Genomic DNA, 22,064 nt, shown 5'->3' with positions numbered 1-22,064 from the left:
ATGTGTCTGTAAGAAGTGAGAAGCTTGCATACTTTATTTTATTTATTTATTTTATTTGTTACATTTGTATCCCACATTTTCCCACCTTTTTGCAGGCTCAATGTGGCTTACATATTACCGTTAACGGCGTTAGCCGGTTTCGGTCTGAACAAATACAATATATGAATGAGTACAAGGTGATACTATGGTAGATAAGGTATATGTATGGTAGGTAATTGGGGGAGTTTAGAGAGGGTGCGGGGAGGAAGAGTCAGGTAATGTCCATTACGGTCTTTGGTTATATTGTGTCGCAGGTGTCCAGGTATTTTTTATGTTGGGTCGGTGGGGTATGCTCTTCTGAACAGGACTGTCTTTAGTGCTTTCCGGAAATTTAGGTGGTCTAGCCTAGTTTTTACTGCTTTTGGCAGTGCGTTCCATAGTTGTGCGCTTAAGTAGGAAAAGCGGGATGCATAGGTGAATTTGTATTTGAGTCCTTTGTTGGATGGGTAGTGGAGGTTTAGGTAAGATCGTGCAGATCTTGTGGTATTTCTGGTTGGCAGGTCGATAAGGTCTGTCATATATCCAGGTGCCTCGCCGTAAATAATTTTATGTGACGTTTCCTCTGCTGCTGGTCACCTGTACAAGCCATTACACCCTACTCCCTTTTCTCTTTCAGAAGCCCTGCTCCCTTCACAGTGTCCCTTCTGATCACTTTTTATCCACATAAATATGTTTGGAAATGATCCTTTTGCTGCTCTTTAAGAAATGATTGACACAGTAAGGGTAATTAGGGCACTTGGTTAAGAGGGCGAGAAGGCGCCCTACGTAGCCACTATTGTATAAAGAAGCATAGGTGACTGTGGGGCTCATTTTCAAAGCACAAAGTTCCATAGGTTACTATGCAACTTTGTAAGTCTAAGTGCTTTGAAAATATCCCTCTAGTATGTATAAGCGCAGGAACTGCTTCTGTCTTGCAGCCAAAGGACACTTAGACCTGCTGTCCAAGACGGTTTCCTAAAGGACAAGTCCATAAACCGCTACTAAATGGACTTGGGAAAAATCCACAATTCCAGGAATAACATGTACAGAATGTTTGTACGTTTGGGAAGCTTGCCAGGTGCCCTTGGCCTGGATTGGCCGCTGTTGTGGACAGGATGCTGGGCTCGATGGACCCTTGGTCTTTTCCCAGTGTGGCATTACTTATGTACTTATGTCCTCTACTTGGCTCACTTTTATTACATAAAGCAGTGATTTAACCTATTGTGATGTCATAGTGGCTCATTCCACCAATAAGAGCCAACCTCATTAGTGATGTCACAATGGCTTGATTGTATAGAATGTTTGTACGTTTGGGAAGCTTGCCAGGTGCCCTTGGCCTGGATTGGCCGCTGTCATGGACAGGATGCTGGGCTCGATGGACCCTTGGTCTTTTCCCAGTGTGGCATTACTTATGTACTTATGTCCTCTACTTGGCTCACTTTTATTACATAGAGCAGTGATTTAACCTATTGTGATGTCATAGTGGCTCATTCCACCAATAAGAGCCAACCTCATTAGTGATGTCACAATGGCTTGATTGTATAGAATGTTTGTACGTTTGGGAAGCTCGCCAGGTGCCCTTGGCCTGGATTGGCCGCTGTCATGGACAGGATGCTGGGCTCGATGGACCCTTGGTCTTCTCCCAGTGTGGCATTACTTATGTACTTATGTCCTCTACTTGGCTCACTTTTATTACATAAAGCAGTGATTTAACCTATTGTGATGTCATAGTGGCTCATTCCACCAATAAGAGCCAACCTCATTAGTGATGTCACAATGGCTTGATTGTATAGAATGTTTGTACGTTTGGGAAGCTTGCCAGGTGCCCTTGGCCTGGATTGGCTGCTGTCGTGGACAGGATGCTGGGCTCGATGGACCCTTGGTCTTTTCCCAGTATGGCATTACTTATGTAAGCAGGGTGTAAATATTGATATCTAGATTATTCAAGTAGGTGCATAAATTAGTATATTCTACAATCTATATGCTAGAATATAGTAGTTTTAAAACAAATAGGAGAAAGTTTTTCTTTACTCAGCATGTAGTTAGACTCTGGAAATCGTTGCCGGAAAATGTAGTGACAGCAGCTGGCCTTACGGAATTTAAAGGGGGTTTGGACAGATTCCTGAGGGAAAAGTCCATTGAACATTATTAAGAATTAAGTTGTTGTTTTTTTTTTTGGGGGGGGGGGGGGGCGGGGGGTTGCCGGGTTCTTGAAGCCTGGATTGGGCCACTGTTGGAGACAGGATGCTGGGCTTGATGGACCCTTGGTCTTTTCCCAGTATGGCGGTGCTTATGTACATATGTACGTACTTGCAGACTTCACCCAAAGTCTGCCCAAACTCTCCATCCTGTACATGCTTACGAGCAAAGTATGCACCATCATGTCTTCGCACCTACTTTTACGGCAGTCATTATTCTATATAACAGGCTATTTACGTGCGTATGTAGCTAAACCATGTGAAAATGATTTTTATAAAATTACCTCCAATGTGAGTGGATGCATTAGTTACGTTGGGGGGTGGTGGTGGGGGGGCAGTTTACATACAAGTCAAGTTTATCCCCTGACCCTGATCATGTGTATAGCTGATAATCTGACCTTTGTGTTTCTTCCCTTCCTCTGCTGCAGGTTCCGAGGTGGCTTAGATGTGACCCATTGCCAGACAGGCATCGAGTCCGTGTACTGTAACTTTCGGAGCAAAGAAATTATGTTCCACGTGTCAACAAAACTGCCCTACACAGAGGGAGATGCCCAGCAGGTACTGGAGAACAGCCCAGAAGTCACGCTGCGGAATCAGGGTTTGTTCCATACATGTGATCCCCACACAGGGACCTCCATCCCTCTGTAATATATTCATTTTTTAAGGAACAGCAAAGTCAGCGATTGAGTAGTCCTGCAAATGAAGGTGGTATAGAAATATAACAAAACATAACTTGTGTTTATTTTTGATAAGGTAAGAATGATCTTGCCCCTCTGTAACCTCCTTTCAGTGAGATATGAGCTCACTATGTCCTGTCCTCTGACGGGCCTAGATTTTTAAATGATCTGTGACCCTTTATTTCTTTATATCAGTGAACCCAAGTTGTCTGCCGGTAACAACATCTAAACATACACTAGTTTTTCACAACACATTCCCACATGGAATCTTTCCTAGTCTTTAATCTGTCACTAAATCACAGTATACTGATAAAAAGATTTTTCTGGGCATAGGGGGTATTGTTTCAGATTGGTTTAGGGCTTTCCTATGTGAAAAGTCTCAAAAACAAGTTTCTGTAGGTCAGGTTTTTATGAGAATGGCTGTTACTTTCAGGGGTTCCCTTTGTCGCGCATTCTTTGATATGTACTTTTATTTCCCAGGATTTTGGTAAAGTCGCCTTAGAGGCTCTCACTAAGATAATGAGAACATTTTTTAATGAATATTTGTTAATCATCCTATATAATAAAACTCACCCTGAACGTTCTGAAGGCACTGACGTCACTTCCTTCATGGAAGGGTTCGTGGTGGTGAAGCCACCGAAATCACCAAGTGTCTGGGCCCCGCCCTCGCGTCAAACGTGATGACGTCGAGGGCGGAGCAGTGGCGTCACACGTCGAGGGCGGAGCAATGGCGTCAGTGGCTTCAGAACGAAGAAAGTGATGAAGGTGCGTTGACGAGGTGCGGAGCAATGGCGTCAGTGGCTTCACAACGACGAAGGGGTAGGGAGGGGGGGAGGGGTTAGGGAGGAAAACCTTGCTAGCGCCCGTTTCATTTGCCTTTTTTTACTAGTGTTAAAATTAAAAACCGACAACATTGAAAACTTCTTCGTCAAAACATTGAGTTTCCTTGACTATGCCACTGTAACGCTGGGATCCATATTCTAGCGTTGGTCTGCTGAAATCAGAAATCCGGATGTGATCTTGGATTTGTACTTTATTTTTAGAGAGTCAGATTGCACGCTAAATAAATAAATAAATAGAATTTTTTATTTCCAGACTTAAGGTTATTCTGACTACTTCAGTCTGTTGTGTCCTTCACTTCGTAGGACAGTTCTGTAGCTATCGTTCTGTTGCATTTGGATAACTGTAACGCGATGTATGCTGGGCCTTGGTGACCTAAAGTACTTCAAAATAAAATGTCACAAGAAAACAAACGTTGGGAGAGAGGTATTCCTGTCCTGAACTCTTCAAGCTTCATCTGCAGCAGATCAGCTGAGCTCCCATCGGCCTGGCCTTCCTTCTCTGCCTGTGTCCCGCCCTCGTGTGACGTACCGTCGGCGAGGGCGGGACACAGGCAGGGAAGGAAGGACGACCGGAGCTCAGCTGATCTGCGTGCTATGGCGATGTAAGTTGAATTAATTGCGATCAGAGGGCCCGGGCCGGGTGGAGGGGTGGCGGCTGCGACTTGGGGGGGGGGGGGGGTTACTGGTGGCAGCGACCTCAGGGGGGGGGGGTGCAGTTTCCCTCTCTGTCCCGCCCCCGTCATCACGTATTGACGCGGGGGCGGGACAGAGAGGGAAGTCTCTACTGCGCATTTGCGAGTGAGTTCGGTCACTCGCCGTTTATATGTTTGATGTCGGTCTTTCACCCGCCCTTAGGTTTTAGTGAAACAGTCCCACTGTTAGTATCCTCCAATCAAACCAAGAGGTTGAGAATGTACGTCAGTAGAAGGATCCAGTTAGCCGTGGGACACTGTTGAAGGGTCAGGGCTTCTGAAAGGGAAAAGGGAGTAGGGTGTAATGGCTTGTCCATGTGTTCAGCTGCAGAGGAAACGTCACATAGGAAACGACATCGTAGCCATAGTCTTCCAGGACGAGAACACGCCCTTTGTGCCCGACATGATTGCATCCAATTTTCTGCACGCGTACATTGTGCTGCAAGTGGAGAAGAAATGTACTGACAGCACTCTTTACAAGGTAAACACGGGGGGAAAGGAAGAATGTGACAGAGAAATTCAAATTCCACAGGCGCCTGCATTATTGTAAGCCGCATTGAACTCAAACTTGTTTGGGATAATGTGGGGATATAAATGTCACAAATAAAATAACACACAAGGGGGACAGCATTTTTCTTCTCAAGTGGAAGTTCTAGAACAAGGGATCCTAATATGAAACTGAAAGGACGGGGGGGGGGGGGGGGGGGGGGGGCTATACAGGATTAACAGGTGTTAGATGCATGGAACAACCTCTCTGCAAAGGCTTTAAAGGCAAGTTAGAAATCCAGAGGGGGGGGGGGGGGGGTGGAAAGGGTGGACAAAGCTGTGGATGGAGAAGAGTCTGCGATACTGCAGCAGAAAGGGACATTGGGCTTTGTAGATTTTATCTACCGTCAGTTCGTATGTTTGTGGTGAGCCCAGCTCTTAAAAAGCTAAAGGAGAGCAAGTGCTAGAGTTCTGGCTCTTACCCAAAACGTGAAAATATTCCCGCCGATATTCAGCTGGCATTGGTGAGCGTTTTGCTGCCCTGCCGCCGGCTTTATTCCCAGATACTCGATGCTGGGCCCTGCTTCAGCATTGAATATCCGTGGGGTTTTTTTTGAGCCAGCTAACACTTAACCAATTAAGTCAATATTCAGCCCTTGACCTGCCTAAGCCAAACTGCTTAAAGATACCACTGGTTTTATGTGTCTCGATTTATCTATTTACTTATATGGTGAGAGGCTGTATATTAACCTGACTCCACCCCTGGAACGCCCACAAGTTAGCTGATTTTGAATTCAGCGCTAACCGGTCATTTCCGGCGAAGATTATTGGTGAAGTGTCACTGAAAACGACCAGATAGCTGCAAACAAGCAACTTAACTGGCCAGTGACTGTTTCTGGCGGTTAGCTTAGCGGGGTTTTAAAAAAGGTCTGGACATCTTCATAAAGGAAAAGTTCATAGACCAATATTAAATTGACTTGGGGAAAATCCACTGCTTATTTGTGGGATAAAGCAGCATAAAATGTACTGAGGTTTTGGGGATCTTGCCAGGTATTTGTGACCTGGATTGGCCACTGTTGGCAACAGGACGCTGGGCTTGATGGACCTTCGATCTGTCCCAGTATGGCAATACTTATGTAACATCACTTTGGTGATACTTATTCAAGATAGGGAGGTTGATATTAGTTCTAAGGCTGAATTTTGTGTTAATATAATAGAAAAAAGGGTTGCTGCACATAATTTAAAACTGAATTTAGACAAAACTAAACTTCCTTTGTCATGTCATTCAAAACAAACAGCTTTCTACATAGTAACATAGTAGATGACAGCAGAAAAAGACCTGCACGGTCCATCCAGTCTGCCCAACAAGATAAATTCATATGTGCTACTTTATATTTGTACCTGTCCTCTTCAGGGCACAGACCGTATAAGTCTTTCCAGCACTATCCCCGCCTCCCAACCAGCCCCGCCTCCCACCAGCAGCTCTGGCACAGACCGTATAAGTCTGCCCAGCACTATCCCCGCCTCCCAACCACTAGTCTTTCTGTCAGTCTCTGATGATTAACAGGTACTTAAATCATTTTGAATATTGGTCAGATTGTTATTCCTGACTACCCTAATGTTATCCAGTCTGGTCATGTGGCCTTTCCCGAGCTGCATAGTACAGTAGGAAGAGTGGGAAAGTGGCTATTCTTGATGCTCACCGTACATTCATGTGTCTCTTGGTCACTCTCTCCTTTTAGGTGTCGGTCACAGCCCGCGATGATGTGCCTTTTTTCGGTCCTCCTCTCCCTGACCCGGCGATCTTCAAAAAGGTAAGAGGGAGAGAGAACTGGCGGTCCTGAAGAAAGAAGCCCCACTTTTACAGTACAAAGGTCAGGGAATGCCTCCCAGCTCACCGTGGAGGCCTCTGCACTTCAGACTATATTTGCCTGAGAAAATGCAGTACATTTCAGAAAAATGAATGGATGTAAAGGTCAACAAATAGCTGATGTCATTATTGGACTAAATGTATTGAACTAAATAAGCGTTACAATGTGGTAAAATAGATCATTGTAAAGTATTTTAAAAAAATGAAAAGAAATGATTACAGTAAGCCCACAAAGTGAAGACATGATCCAATGGAAAGATGAATTTCAAACAAAAAGAAAACATAACATCCTTCTTGCCAAGAAGGAGTCAATAGTTGCCAGAAGAAACAATAGAAATTAAACAAAATAAAACATGGAAAAGAAAATAAGATGATACCTTTTTTATTGGACATAACTTAATACATTTCTTGATTAGCTTTCGAAGGTCGCCCTTCTTCCTCAGATCGGAAATAAGCAAATGTGCTAGCTGACAGTGTATATAAGTGAAAACATTCAAGCATTACTATGACAGTAAAATAGATACTATTGGAGATTCTACATGGAATGTTGCTACTACTGGAGATTCTACATGGAATGTTGCTATTCCACTAGCAACATTCCATGTAGAAGGCTGCGCAGGCTTCTGTTTCTGTGAGTCTGACGTCCTGCACATACGTGCAGGACGTCAGACTCACAGAAGCAGAAGCCTGCGCGGCCACATTGCTGATCTACAAGGGCCGACTTCTACATGGAATGTTGCTAGTGGAATAGCAACATTCCATTTAGAATCTATAGAAATAAAACATGGAAAAGAAAATAAGATGATACCTTTTTTATTGGACATAACTTAATATATTTCTTGATTAGCTTTCGAAGGTTGCCCTTCTTCCTCAGATCGGAAATAAGCAAATGTGCTAGCTGACAGTGTATATAAGTGAAAACATTCAAGCATTACTATGACAGTAAAATAGATACTATTGGAGATTCTACATGGAATGTTGCTACTATTGGAGATTCTACATGGAATGTTGCTATTCCACTAGCAACATTCCATGTAGAAGGCTGCGCAGGCTTCTGTTTCTGTGAGTCTGACGTCCTGCACATACGTGCAGGACGTCAGACTCACAGAAGCAGAAGCCTGCGCTGGCCACATTGCTGATCTACAAGGGCCGACTTCTACATGGAATGTTGCTAGTGGAATAGCAACATTCCATTTAGAATCTATAGAAATCAAACAAAATAAAACATGGAAAAGAAAATAAGATGATACCTTTTTTATTGGACATAACTTAATATATTTCTTGATTAGCTTTCGAAGGTTGCCCTTCTTCCTCAGATCGGAAATAAGCAAATGTTGGTAGATGACAGTGTATATAAGTGAAAACATTCAAGCATTACTATGACAGTAAAATAGATACTATTGGAGATTCTACATGGAATGTTGCTACTATTGGAGATTCTACATGGAATGTTGCTATTCCACTAGCAACATTCCATGTAGAAGGCTGCGCAGGCTTCTGTTTCTGTGAGTCTGACGTCCTGCACATACGTGCAGGACGTCAGACTCACAGAAGCAGAAGCCTGCGCGGCCACATTGCTGATCTACAAGGGCCGACTTCTACATGGAATGTTGCTAGTGGAATAGCAACATTCCATTTAGAATCTATAGAAATCAAACAAAATAAAACATGGAAAAGAAAATAAGATGATACCTTTTTTATTGGACATAACTTAATATATTTCTTGATTAGCTTTCGAAGGTTGCCCTTCTTCCTCAGATCGGAAATAAGCAAATGTTGGTAGATGACAGTGTATATAAGTGAAAACATTCAAGCATTACTATGACAGTAAATAGATACTATTGGAGATTCTACATGGAATGTTGCTACTATTGGAGATTCTACATGGAATGTTGCTATTCCACTAGCAACATTCCATGTAGAAGGCTGCGCAGGCTTCTGTTTCTGTGAGTCTGACATCCTGCACGTACGTGCAGGACGTCAGACTCACAGAAGCAGAAGCCTGCGCGGCCACATTGGTGATCCGCAAGGGCCGACTTTTACATGGAATGTTGCTAGTGGAATAGCAACATTCCATGTAGAATCTATAGAAATTAAACAAAATAAAACATGGAAAAGAAAATAACATGATACCTTTTTTATTGGACATAACTTAATACATTTCTTGATGAGCTTTCGAAGGTCGCCCTTCTTCCTCAGATTGGAAATAAGCAAATGTGCTAGCTGACAGTGTATATAAGTGAAAACATTCAAGCATTACTATGACAGTCTGACAGGGTGGGAGGATGGGGGTGGGTAGGAGGTATGCATGGGGACATCAAAGCATATCATTGATATTCTAACAGGATGGGTGTGGATAGGTGAGGGATGGGGTGATCAACAGAGACATAATGGGGTTCCTAGCCCATTATAAACCATAAAGCTATATTTCTCTGTTTATTTCTCTGTTTATTACCCTCCTCTCACCTACCAACACCCATTCTGTTAGAATATCAATGATATGCTTTGATGTCCCCATGCATACCTCCGACCCACCCCTATCCTCCCACCCTGTCAGACTGTCATAGTAATGCTTGAATGTTTTCACTTATATACACTGTCAGCTAGCACATTTGCTTATTTCCGATCTGACGAAGAAGGGCAACCTTCGAAAGCTAATCAAGAAACGTATTAAGTTATGTCCAATAAAAAAGGTATCATCTTATTTTCTTTTCCATGTTTTATTTTGTTTGATTTCTATTGATAACCTTAAGAGTGGACTAACACGGCTACCACACTCCTCTACAGAAGAAACAACAAATTCAGTGCTCTTAACAGTTAATCATCTTTGGAAGCCATATCATGTTCTTGATTCTTAGAAAGTAAAAAGGTCTGGATCAGGTTAAAGAAATATATATATCGGAGACATATCTAGTTTTACACTTGCAAGGATAATTCTTCATAAAGGAGGCACCTAACGCTTTGGCCTAAGAGCAAGAAAATTATGCCTATGAGATTGCGTTTCAAAAGAAGCATCAGGGGTCTTCCAAATAGTGCAACCCCACAAGAAGGAAAAAAAAAAAAACAATTTTAACAATCCAATCATGTTCAGGTTCTAACAGCATGGTGACAAGCAAAGATATTGGTCTAAGGCAACCTCAGGAGGTAACTCTTAGACAGATCACCCTTTCTTGTTTAGATTTCAAAGTTTGCTTAATAGACAATAAAATAAATAGATAACGAAGGAGGTGAGGAAGAGTCAGGGACCTCTAATATCTCACAAAACAGCTCTTAAACAAATGATCCAACTTAGTGAAGTGAATAACTTTTATATTTGCCATACCCGAGGCATCGTAAGACTGTGCCTTTCAGAAGAAGCTTTTTAAAATTACCCCCCCCCCCCCCCCCCCCATGGTGTGTCTATGTAATGAAGACCAATTTCTCAGAGATAATATAATAAATAAAAATAATTTTTATCTGTTTTATTGGCTGTCTGAAAATGGACCTGTCACAGTGCAGCTAAACGTCAATGCATTGCACAACTCCTGTGTGTGTGTTTTTGGCACTTTAAGAGCTTAGAGGTGTTCCTGGGCATCTTCAGGTCAGGGATGGAAAAGGAGGCATATTTTCCAAAATTAGCACTAACTTTCTCAAACTTCTTTCTGCAGAGTAAACAAGGGCAAGCAGCTGTTGTATACTTCTTGCTCATGGCAAATTTCAGGGTGAAAGTATGTGCGTACTCTCAATCGAGGCAAAGCCCATGGGCAGTTTTTGCCCAATGTAAACAATTTGAGAAGATTCCCTTTAGAAAGAAAAAGGTTTTAAGGTGCATTAATGACTTTTGAAAAATGGCCTCCTCCTTTCCACTGTGAGCAAGATCCCAGAACAGAAAAACAGGTTCTGTTAATCCATTAAAATATATCAGAAGAGGACCAGCTGGTACTTTCTGGAGCACATGTGGCCCTTAGCCCTAAAATCTCTGGAAGAAATGGAAAACTGGAAGAAATAGAAAATTGCAAAGGGTCAATAAGTTTTAACCATTTGCAAACATTCTTATTGTCATTTTGTCAGGGTTTATGTGAATTAAGAATTTCTTCTTTTTTTGGGGGGGGGGGGATCTGCAGGGCCAGGAGTTCCAGGAGTTCCTACTGACAAAGCTGATTAATGCTGAGTATGCTTGCTACAAGGCAGAAAAGTTTGCTAAATTGGAGGTAAGAAAAAGTCTAAGATTATGATGCTGTATGATGGGGAGTGGGAAGTGGACCAGTGACTCCAGGGAAACAGGACTATGGTGATAAAAGAAACAACTTTATTCACAGACTCGACACAGTACCGTGTTTCGGCCACAGGCCTGCCTCAGGAGTCTCGATCAATCCTTGAAGCTTATATGGTTATAGTCTTTATCAAGACTACCCGATACTACATACAAGCTTCAAGGATTGATCGAGACTCCTGAGGCAGTCCTGTGGCCGAAACATGGTACTGTGTCGAGTCTGTGAATAAAGTTGTTTCTTTTATCACCATAGTCCCTGGAGTCATTGGTCCACTTCCCACTCCCTATCATATAGTTTTGTTTTTCGTGGGAGTTTGTGTTCATCCACCTAGTGGATTGCCTCCTACTAAGATTATGATGCCCCAGAGCCACAATAGAATAGCTCGAAAGGAGACTTTAAAGTCCATTCCTTCCATAGTAAACTTGTTGACATTCACAGAGCTAAAGAATTACCACTACGTTGTAAGATTGATGGCATCATTGTTGTGCTATCATGGGGATGCGGTAGTAAACTAATGCACAAAGTCCCTTGGACTCATTAAAAAAAAGTCATTCTTATTCACTAAAAGTTATTCTTATTGTCTAACGCCTTAATCATCAACCATGGGTAAAAATAAAACTAATCGTGATTAAAGAATTTAATCGCACCACGCCATCTCCTGTCACCTCCAAACGCCTCTTCTGTTCTCTTCCACTCCCCTGTGCTCAGCACAATCCAGCATCTTTCCCTCCAACCAGGATTCAACATCACCCCCCTGCATGTCAACCTACCTTTAAAATGGTCTTCTGTTGGTCCCCAGCAGTGGTAGTGGTGCACATATGCTGCCTGCGGTCTGCTCCAAAGCTTTCCCTCAGTCATGCCTCCTCTGATATCACTTCCTGTTGCATGAGCGGGATGGATCAGAGGGAAAGCTTCAGACCTGGACACAGGCAGCCAGTGACAGGGACCAACAGAAGACCACTTTGAAGGAAGACTTGGGGGGGAGAGGGGGTAGATGCTGAACCCTGAGTTGGGGAGAATGGAGTGAGCTTCAGACCTGCAACAGAACTGGAGGGGGGTCACCAGTGGAAGTTACTGCCAAAGCAGTAAGATCCAGCAGCCACGAAAAGAGCTTTGTGTGGCTCACCACCAAGTTTGTGTTGCTACTCATGAGGGTGGAAGGGAGGGAGGGAGGGAGAGAGAAAGAGATAATGGACCAGAGGGAAGGAAGAGAAAGGGAGATATGTCGGATCTGGGGGGTGGGAGGGAGGCAAATTATCGGTCCTTTAGGGAAGGGGATGGGATTAGCCTTTCTGCGGTTACAGTCAAAGCGGTTTACATATTATATACAGGTACCTATTTTGTACCTGGGGCAATGGAAATGTAAGTGATTTGCAGCAGGAAATAAATAGATAAATAAGCTTTAATTGTGTGATTAATATTACTAAAAAAACGTTTTAGCCATACAATTAATTGCGATTAAGCATTTTCATTGAACTGCAGGCCTATTAATTATGGTTATCTTTTTTTTTTCTCTTCTCCCCACCCCCCACACACACATCCCCACTATCTCTCCCCCCCCCCCCCCCCCCACTTATCTGTTTTGCTCCCTTTCTTCTATCTGTGTTTCTTCCAACCTCTGTCTCGCCCCCTGTTTCTCCATCTCACCCCTTCTCCCCACTTGTCTTGTTCTCCTTCAGGAGCGCACCCGTTCAGCTCTGCTGGAGACCCTCTATGAGGAGCTGCACATTAACAGCCAGTGCATGATGGGCCTGGGCAATGAGGATGATAAGATGGAGAACGGGGGAGGGGGAAGCGGCGGTTTCTTTGAGTCCTTTAAGGTGAGTAAGACAGGAGAACGACAGAGTAAGATTTAAAACCACAGATGTTTGTACACCTGCTCCTGACAATTTCTTATATACCGCCTGCCAGCCCGAAAACTATCGAAGCAGTGTACATCCAGGTACAGTAAACACCGACACATGAGAGAAGCAGGGTTATAGATCATGAACATTTCAGACCTGGATCACGTATCAGCACAAAAAGGGTCGTGAAGGGCAATTCTGTAATTGGGCATCTTCTGAGAAAATCATCTGAAACTGTCATGGAGGCTGGTAGGTAGGTTTTTCTCTCACATCTTTGGGGGGGGGGGGGGGGGGGTCAGTGACCACTAGGGGAGTAAAGGGGGGGTGGTGTCATGCCTTAATCCCTCCAATGGTCATTTGGTCATTTTAGGGCACCTTTTTGTGATTTAGTCATGGCAGAAAAACATCCCAAGTTTTGGTAACTACTACTACTACTACTACTATTTAGCATTTCTATAGCGCTACAAGGCATACGCAGCGCTGCACAAACATAGAAGAAAGACAGTCCCTGCTCAAAGAGCTATGTAATAAAAGTGAGCCAAGTATAGGACAATCAAGCCATTGTGACATCACTGATGAGGTTGGCTCTTATTGGTGGACTGAGGCATTATGACATCACAATATTAGCTCTGGTTACAAGAGACTACTACTACTACTATTTAGCATTTCTATAGCGCTACAAGGCGTACGCAGCGCTGCACAAACATAGAAGAAAGACAGTCCCTGCTCAAAGAGCTTACAATCTAATAAGGATTAAAAAGTTAAAAAATTATACAGAGGTTTTTTTGGCTAATGAGGACGCTCGTGGTAGGCTAAGCTTTGCAGAGAAATCGAAGCGCCGCCAAACACCCACATCCCGCCCCAACATGCCCCCTTGTCATTTGCACTCAGTGCATAGAACTGCGTAGAAAACCCATCTTAAATAAGAGATTTGGATGTTTTGGCAAAACTTTTTAATCCTTAGTAGTGTCACTTTATTTCATTTAACTTAAAAGGTACACTTATCTTCTGCTGCTTTCTCATACAGGACTCCCGGCACGCCCTACAGCGAGCTCCCGTTTCGCCAACAGCTTCTTAAGGAGCAGTACCATTTATCTCTAAGAATATATAACAAGCAGATTATTATAATCCCAAAGAGGGTAGAGAAAATCATATACCAACTGCTAGGAAACTTACTTGAGATCTTCCTGTACTGAAAAGTACTGATAACTTAGCTCTTTAAATAGTAAAGAGCATATGATTGGATAGACGCTGATGGCGTCATGATAAATAGCGTCCGCCATTTTAGAAGGCCAGGACGCTGCATCTTTTCAGTACAGGAAGATCTCAAGTAAGTTTCCTAGCAGTTGGTATATGATTTTCTCTACCCTCTTTGGGATTATAATAATCTGCTTGTTATATATTCTTAGAGATAAACGGTACTGCTCCTTAAGAAGCTGTTGGCGAAACGGGAGCTCGCTGTAGGGCGTGCCGGGAGTCCTGTATGAGAAAGCAGCAGAAGATAAGTGTACCTTTTAAGTTAAATGAAATAAAGTGACACTACTAAGGATTAAAAAGTTAAAAAATTATACAGAGGTTTTTTTTGGCTAATGAGGACGCTCGTGGTAGGCTAAGCTTTGCAGAGAAATCGAAGCGCCGCCAAACCAGTCAGTGAGCCTATAAATTTAAAAGATCGGCTCACTGAGCGTCTGAAGCCTTTTCCTCTGTAGTAAGAAAATAGAGGGAAATTGTCTTGCTTTTTGATGATATTTTGGTGAAAAGTGTGAGCAAGCTCCATATTGAGTATTAATCAGAAATAATAAAATGCAATTCTTACATTATGAATGTGTTTTATAATTGCTAGTACTTGGTTTCAGAACATTTGTCACCTCAGGATCACTTGTAAATAAATAAATCTTTAAAATGCAATGACAGAGTTTTTTGGAAAGGCATCGTGTTTTTTAAAAGCAATTTGTTTGGCATCAGGCCTTCGCCACCCTGTTGCTGGCAGAACTGTAAGATTAGCAAATCAGAGGGAAACATTAACACAAATGAGTGTAGAGCAATAAAACAGTGTAGTGGGGCCTCAGATGGAACTAACAAGGTTTTGTCTAGTTGGTTCCACCTGAGGCCCCTCTACACTGTTTTTTGCTCCTCACTGGCAGAACTGTGACAGCAGGGGCAGAATCAGCCTTTGGGCTTCATCAGCAGCGCTGCTGTTGTAAGCCAAGACCAAGTGTGCAGCCACAGGCGTGACCCTGCAGGGTCCCAGCTGCTCCAGCTACCACTTAAACTCTGTTTGTTGTGCATGCGGAACGCTGCACGATGCAAATAGCGTACAAACATTCGGTTTTATTCTGAGCTGAAACCATAACATAAATCTTCTCTCTGTCCAGCAGTATCAGACCGTAGTTCACAAGAGTTTTTGTTTTTTTTTGTAAAATTACACCAGGGTGTACACAGTGTGACGAGACAGCACATACTTTTGCCTGACCGTAGTGTAGGCATGTTTAGAGGTAGGTTCTGCATGAAACATAGGCAGAGTTGCAAGTAACAAAGAAATGTAGGAAATGAAGTCAGATAAAGACCTTGTGGCCTATCCAGTCTCACCATCCATACCCTCTTCCTTAGAGATGCTTTGTCCAATGCTTTCTTCTGTACCATTCCACTGGGAGGCCGTTCCACACATCACTACCCTTTTTGGAAAGAAGTATTTCTTTAGCTTATGCTTGAGTCTATCCCTTATCTACCTCATCCTATGCCTTCTCATCCCAGACCATCCTTTCATTTGAAAGAGACTCACCTCCTATGCACTTATGCTTTGGAGATATTTAAATATTTACCTGTCATATATCCAGTGTACCTGAATGTAACTCACCTTGAGCTACTACTGAAAAAGGTGTGAGCAAAAATCTAAATAAATAAATATTTGAGATTCTAGGTGGAATGTTAATGTTGCTATTCCACTAGCAACATTCCATGTAGAAGCCTGCGCGGTCGCGTTGCTGACCTGCAAAGGCAGGCTTCCACATGGAATGTTGCTAGTGGAGGAGTGGCCTAGTGGTTAGAGCACCGGTCTTGCAATCCAGAGGTGGCCAGTTCAAATCCCGCTGCTGCTCCTTGTGATCTTGGGCAAGTCACTTAACCCTCCATTGCCTCAGGTACAAACTTAGATCGTGAGCCCTCCTGGGACAGAGAAATATCCAGAGTACCTGAATGTAACTCACCTTAAGCTACTACTGAAAAAGGTGTGAGCAAAATCTAAATAAATAAAGATTCCATTCAGAACCTCAAAGAGTAGCAACATTCCATGTAGAACCCCAAAGAAGATCAAGATTCTGGAATTCTAAAGAGTGGCAACATTCCATGTAGAACCCTGGAGGAGTGGTCTAGTGGTTAGAGCACCAGTCTTACAATCCAGAGGTGGCCGGTTGAAATCCCACTGCTGCTCCTTCAGATCTTGGGCAAGTCACTTAACCCTCCATTGCCTCAGGTACAAACTTAGACTGTGAGCCCTCCTGGGACAGAGAAATATCCAGTGTACCTGAATGTAACTCACCTTGAGCTACTACTGAAAAAGGTGTGAGCAAAAATCTAAATAAATAAATATATACCTTCTTCTGCCTTTTCTTCCATAATATACATATTGAGACCTTTAAGTCTGCCCCCACAGAATTGAAGACTTTAACTCTAAATGAGGTCTCACTAGATATCGGAGGTAGTATAACCTCTTTTCCCCTCTCCCTATCCACCCAAGCATCCCTCTTATTTTTGCCATCACCTTTTCTACTTGGCAGTCTTAAGATCATCAAATACAATCACCCTGTCACCCTGCTCTTCTTTCATTCACAAGTACTTGCATTTCCTAAACCGTGCGCCGCGGCAGTCAAAGGGGTGCCTCGGAGAGAGCTGGGAGATGCACGCACGGTCGCATTGAATCCTGGGCCCCACCATGCCGGAGGTTGAGGAGACGAACGCTGCAAGAGTGCATTGAATCCTGGCCTCCCCTCCCCAGCCACCGGAGGATGAGGAGTGGCAGTAGAGAGGTTCCTGCCTGCTGCTAACCCAGAGGCAGGTCACGGCAGAGAGGAGGCTTCCAGGTTAGAGTCAGGTAGCATGTGGGAATCGCTGCCGGGGATCTGTTGAAGTGAGAAGAAGAGTTATGGGTGAGGTGGGGGAGGGAAGGAGAGACGCTGCATAGAGGGGGAGGGACAGGGGTACAGGGGGAGGAAGGGGAAAATTCAGTAAAAGGGTGGTGAGGGTAGGGTTACCATATGGCTCCAGAAAAAGGAGGACGGATTGAGCCAGCCGGGTTTTACTTCCATTGCTTTCAATGGAAGTAATTGAGCCAGCCGGGTTTTACTTCCATTGCTTTTAATGGAAAGCAGTGGAAGTAAAACCCGGCTGGCTCAATCCGTCCTCCTTTTTCTGGAGCCATATGGTAACCCTAGGTGAGGGAAGGAGAGATGCTGCTTGGGGGGGGAGGGAGAAGTGCAGAATTGTTGGGGCAGAGGGTAGGAAGGGACAGATGCAGCAAAGGAGTGGTGAGGGGTGAGAAAGGGAAAAATCTTGTATATGGGGTGGAGGGGAGGGAGAGATGCTGCATGGAGAGGGGAGGGGGTGAGAGGGAGAAATGTTGGACATGATGATGGAGGGGTGGAAGGGAGATATTTGACGGGGCACAAGGGAGGGAGGGAGAGAGAGAGAGGGTGGTGAGAGAGAGAAGGAGGGTAGACACTGGATGGAAGGGGGCGTTAAGGAAGGTACACACTGAGTGGAGGGGGAATGAATGAGGTCAGACACTGGATGGAAAGGGGGGCCTGTGTGGGAATGCTGGTGTCAGTGTCTGAAGCATGCCACCGATTTACTCTGGAGCTCAGGCCTCAAGCAGTGGACCTCTTCAGCTGGTGGGGGGTTGGGCATCCCTGCCAGCAAAGGTAGGCCTCAGTAGCAGCGGGGGGGGGGGGGGGGGGGGGGGAGGGGGGAGACCTGAGAAGAAATGTGTAGCCTAGGGGTACCACAACCCAAGAAAGTTTGGGAGCCAGTATCTTAGATGAAACATTGCTATTTAGTGAACCTAGGGTTAGAACTACTGATGAGCTTATAATTAAGACAAATATCTATAGCTCACCATTCTATTATATTTAATTTTTTAAAATGTGCTGCTACTTCAGTGACTTTTGAGTTATCTTGATGCATTTGATTTAGCTTGGCAGTTACCCATTGTCACTGGATTCTGTTTTTATATCTTAATCATTACCGACTGCATCTTCATAAAACAGACATTCATTTCATTCATTCATTTTTTTGCTCACACCTTGTCAGTAGTACCTCAAGGTGAGTTGCACTCCGGTACACTGGGTACATAAGTACATAAGTAATGCCATACTGGGAAAAGACCAAGGGTCCATCGAGCCCAGCATCCTGTCCACGACAGCGGCCAATCCAGGCCAAGGGCACCTGGCGAGCTTCCCAAACGTACAAACATTCTATACAATCAAGCCATTGTGACATCACTAATGAGGTTGGCTCTTATTGGTGGAATGAGCCACTATGACATCACAATAGGTTAAACCACTGCTCTATGTAATAAAAGTGAGCCAAACGTACAAACATTCTATACATGTTATTCCTGGAATTTTGGATTTTTCCAAGTCCGTTTAGTAGTGGTTTATGGACTTGTCCTTTAGGAAACCGTCCAACCCCTTTTTAAACTCTGCTAAGCTAACCGTCTTCACCACTTTCTCCGGCAACGAATTCCAGAGTTTAATTACATTATCATTTTAGTCGCCCTTCGCTGCACCTTTTCCAATTCTACTATATCTTTCTTGAGATGCGGCGACCAGAATTGAACACAATACTCAAGGTGCGGTCGCACCATGGAGCGATACAACAGCATTATAACATCCTCACACCTGTTTTCCATACCTTTCCTAATAATACCCAACATTCTATTCGCTTTCTTAGCCGCAGCAGCACACTGAGCAGAAGGTTTCAGTGTGTTATCGACGACGACACCCAGATCCCTTTCTTGGTCCGTAACTCCTAACGTGGAACCTTGCATGACGTAGCTGTAATTCGGGTTCTTTTTTCCCACATGCATCACCTTGCACTTGCTCACATTAAACGTCTTCTGCCATTTAGCCGCCCAGTCTCCCAGTCTCGTAAGGTCCTCTTGTAATTTTTCACAATCCTGTCGCGAGTTAACGACTTTGAATAACTTTGTGTCATCAGCAAATTTAATTACCTCGCTAGTTACTCCCATCTCTAAATCATTTATAAATATATTAAAAAGCAGTGGTCCTAGCACGGACCCCTGAGGAACCCCACTAACTACCCTTCTCCATTGTGAATACTGCCCATTTAACCCCACTCTCTGTTTCCTATCCTTCAACCAGTTTTTAATCCACAATAGGACATTTCCTCCTATCCCATGACCCTCCAATTTCCTTTGTAGCCTTTCATGGGTATTCCATATGAAATTGCAGGGATGTCACAAAAATGTTGAGTTCCTGTAAATCAAGTCATGAAACATTACAGCAAGGGCTCAGCAGAGGACAGAATTTCTATAATGCTTGCTTTACTGCAAAAACTGGTTACTTTCTCTTCAACATGTCCATAGAAATAATACTGTTTAAGTGGAGGGTGCTAAATACTCAAAGAATCTTATTTTCAATGACATATTCACATCTGAAAATATTCAGTAGCAAGGTTGGTCATACGTTCCTTATATTCACAAGTACAGTCCGACTCTGATTATCCAGACTGTCCTCTGCAGAGTGGTGGACTGGATAATCATAAACCTGGATGATTGGACATTAGTTTTATTTTCAACAGTAAGTTGGCAGAAAAAACTACTGTACAGTACTGTAATTGTAGTGCATATAATGTATTTCTATTTAAAAATGAAACTACACTGTAATAAAGTATTTAAAACTACAGTGTAGTATTTCTTGTATATGCACTACCGTATTTCTGTGTAAAAAAATGAAGTGCACTGTAATACAGTATTTTATTTATTTATTAGGATTTATTTACCTTCTTTTTGAAGGAATTCACTCAAGGCAGTGTACAGTAAGACTAGATCAAGCATGAGCAACAGGCAATTAAAGCAGCGGAGGAGTGGCCTAGTGATTAGGGTGGTGGACTTTGGTCCTGGGGAACTGAGGAACTGAGTTCGATTCCCGGCACAGGCAGCTCCTTGTGACTCTGGGCAAGTCACTTAACCCTCCATTGCCTGCCGCATAGAGCCTGCCATGAGTGGGAAAGTGCGGGGTACAAATGTAACAAAAACAAAATATTCAAATAATACAGAGTACGTCATAGTATATTACTTACAATGTCAACACAATATGCAATAGAACATTATAATTGATAGTGAAGGGTAAAGCAAAGATGGAACATATAGATAGGTAAGAGAGTAACAGTTAAAAAGTAGGTGACTGATTTAGAGAAAGTTGCACATGAAGTCAGAGAGATGGTTAAATATTATCTCAGCTAGGGTAGGAGTGGATAAACATGTCCCGCTGCTGTATGTGCAGCCCGAGTCAATCCTTGTGTGTGTGAATGAGGTTAACAAGTTAGTTACTTCTTCCGTTAAAGGCTTAGTTGAAGAGCCAAGCTTTCACCTGCTTCCTGAAGTAGAGATAGTCTTGTGTTAAGCGGAGCCTTTCAGGGGGTACATTTCAGAGTGTGGGGGCTACTCCGGAGAAGGCTGGCTTGCGGGTATCACATCGTGTAATGTCTTTTGGAGAGGGTGTGGTTAGTGATAGTCCTTGAGAGCACCTTAATGTCCTTGGTGGTGTGTGGAGGATCATCCTCTTCTTCAGGTACTCAGGGCCATTTCCTTCAGTGCCTTGAAGATCAGACGTAGAGTTTTAAATTTAGCCCTGTATTGTACGGGTAGCCAGTGAAGTTTTTGCAAAAATGGTGTGATGTGGTCACATCGCTTGCAACCTCCTGTGAGTCTTCTATGAGTATTTAAAACAAAAGTACAGTTGTACATACACTACTGTATTTTGTTTAAAAAAGGAAGTAATTCTTAATTGCTTCGATTATCATTTCAATAAAACAAAAGGACAAAGTTTTTCTCTGCTGCATGTGAGTCAGGAGGAAAAGGAAAGGGCAGGGCTTTTCTCTGCTGCGTCCCCACTCCTGTTTACATCATTTCCTGCAGCAGGACTGTGCAGACTGTGAGGATGATTAGCTGGGAAGGTACTGTACTGTTCTACAAGGTAGATTTATAAGGGGGGTAGGATAATGGACCACAGGCGAGGGAAATGAGACAGGGGGTGATGTGGGTGGACACGTTCCCACTGTGGCCGAACTGGTCTGGATAATTTGACTTCTGGATAGTCGGTGTTTGGATAATCGGATTCTTCAAATCTACTGGTTTCATTCAGCAGGCAGGTTCTTTTTTTTTATTTTTTTTTTTAATACAAATTCTGATAGTGCATCCAGGTGCTGCCTGATAATTTATTTATTTATTTATCACATTTTTACCCCACATTTTCCCACATGTTTGCAGGTTCAGTGTGGCTTACAATAAACCGAAAAGGCTATCGCCAATCCGGTAGTTATACAAATACAATAGATTGTAGTAGTCAGCGAGGATAGAAAGAAAAGGGTGTAAAGGAAAAGTGGGTAAGGTAAGAGAGTCCAAAATGGTCCATTTATATGCTGTTTGGGGGTAGGCCTTCCAGAACAAGTTAGTCTTGAGTAATTTCCTAAAGTTGAGATGGTTTTGAGTAGTTTTGACAGCTTTTGGCAACGCATTCCATAATTGGGTGCTGATAAAGGAAAAGGAGGGAGCGTAAGTGGATTTATATTTGAGGTCGTTACAGGTAGGGTAATGGAGATTTAGGAATGAACACTTTAAGTAGCTGATATAGCCATTTGGTCAAGGCAAAAAGAAAGAGAAAATTGACAATTTATATGAGCAACACAAAAAAAAACTACAATACAACAGTTTGTCATGTTCTGCTTGTTAATAAAAAGATTTTTATAAAAAAGATGAAGGGATAGCTAAAGACAGTAACAGCTGGGACTGACCCTAGCCTTCCAGCATAGCGTGTCTGCTTCCCGCTTCCCTTCAGCATTAAGAATGTGCAAAGTCTAAATCAGCGGTGGACAATCTTTAAGCTCTTGAATGTCAGTTCTATCCATGGGCCGCAACATTGTGTAATGTCGGAACTGGAAATGCACA

At 43.3% G+C, this 22,064-nt stretch overlaps 1 protein-coding gene across 3 annotated transcripts in view; it reads left to right on the top strand.

Annotated features, from left to right (window-relative positions):
- RAP1GAP (RAP1 GTPase activating protein) overlaps positions 1-22,064 on the top strand; it is a 152,078-nt gene that overhangs the window by 95,911 nt on the left and 34,103 nt on the right. For all 3 annotated transcript variants that reach the window (XM_030185566.1, XM_030185563.1, XM_030185565.1), the window contains exons 11-15: positions 2,645-2,774; positions 4,753-4,908; positions 6,656-6,727; positions 10,887-10,973; positions 12,716-12,856. In XM_030185566.1, the coding sequence (XP_030041426.1) occupies positions 2,645-2,774; positions 4,753-4,908; positions 6,656-6,727; positions 10,887-10,973; positions 12,716-12,856 (586 nt within the window). The remainder of the gene's footprint in view (positions 1-2,644; positions 2,775-4,752; positions 4,909-6,655; positions 6,728-10,886; positions 10,974-12,715; positions 12,857-22,064) is intronic.

Source organism: Microcaecilia unicolor, chromosome 13 (assembly GCF_901765095.1).
Source record: "Microcaecilia unicolor chromosome 13, aMicUni1.1, whole genome shotgun sequence".
NCBI classification, from domain to species: Eukaryota; Metazoa; Chordata; class Amphibia; order Gymnophiona; family Siphonopidae; genus Microcaecilia; species Microcaecilia unicolor.
The sequence above is the reverse complement of the archived record's forward strand: the minus strand, read 5'-3'. Positions and strand labels throughout refer to the sequence as shown.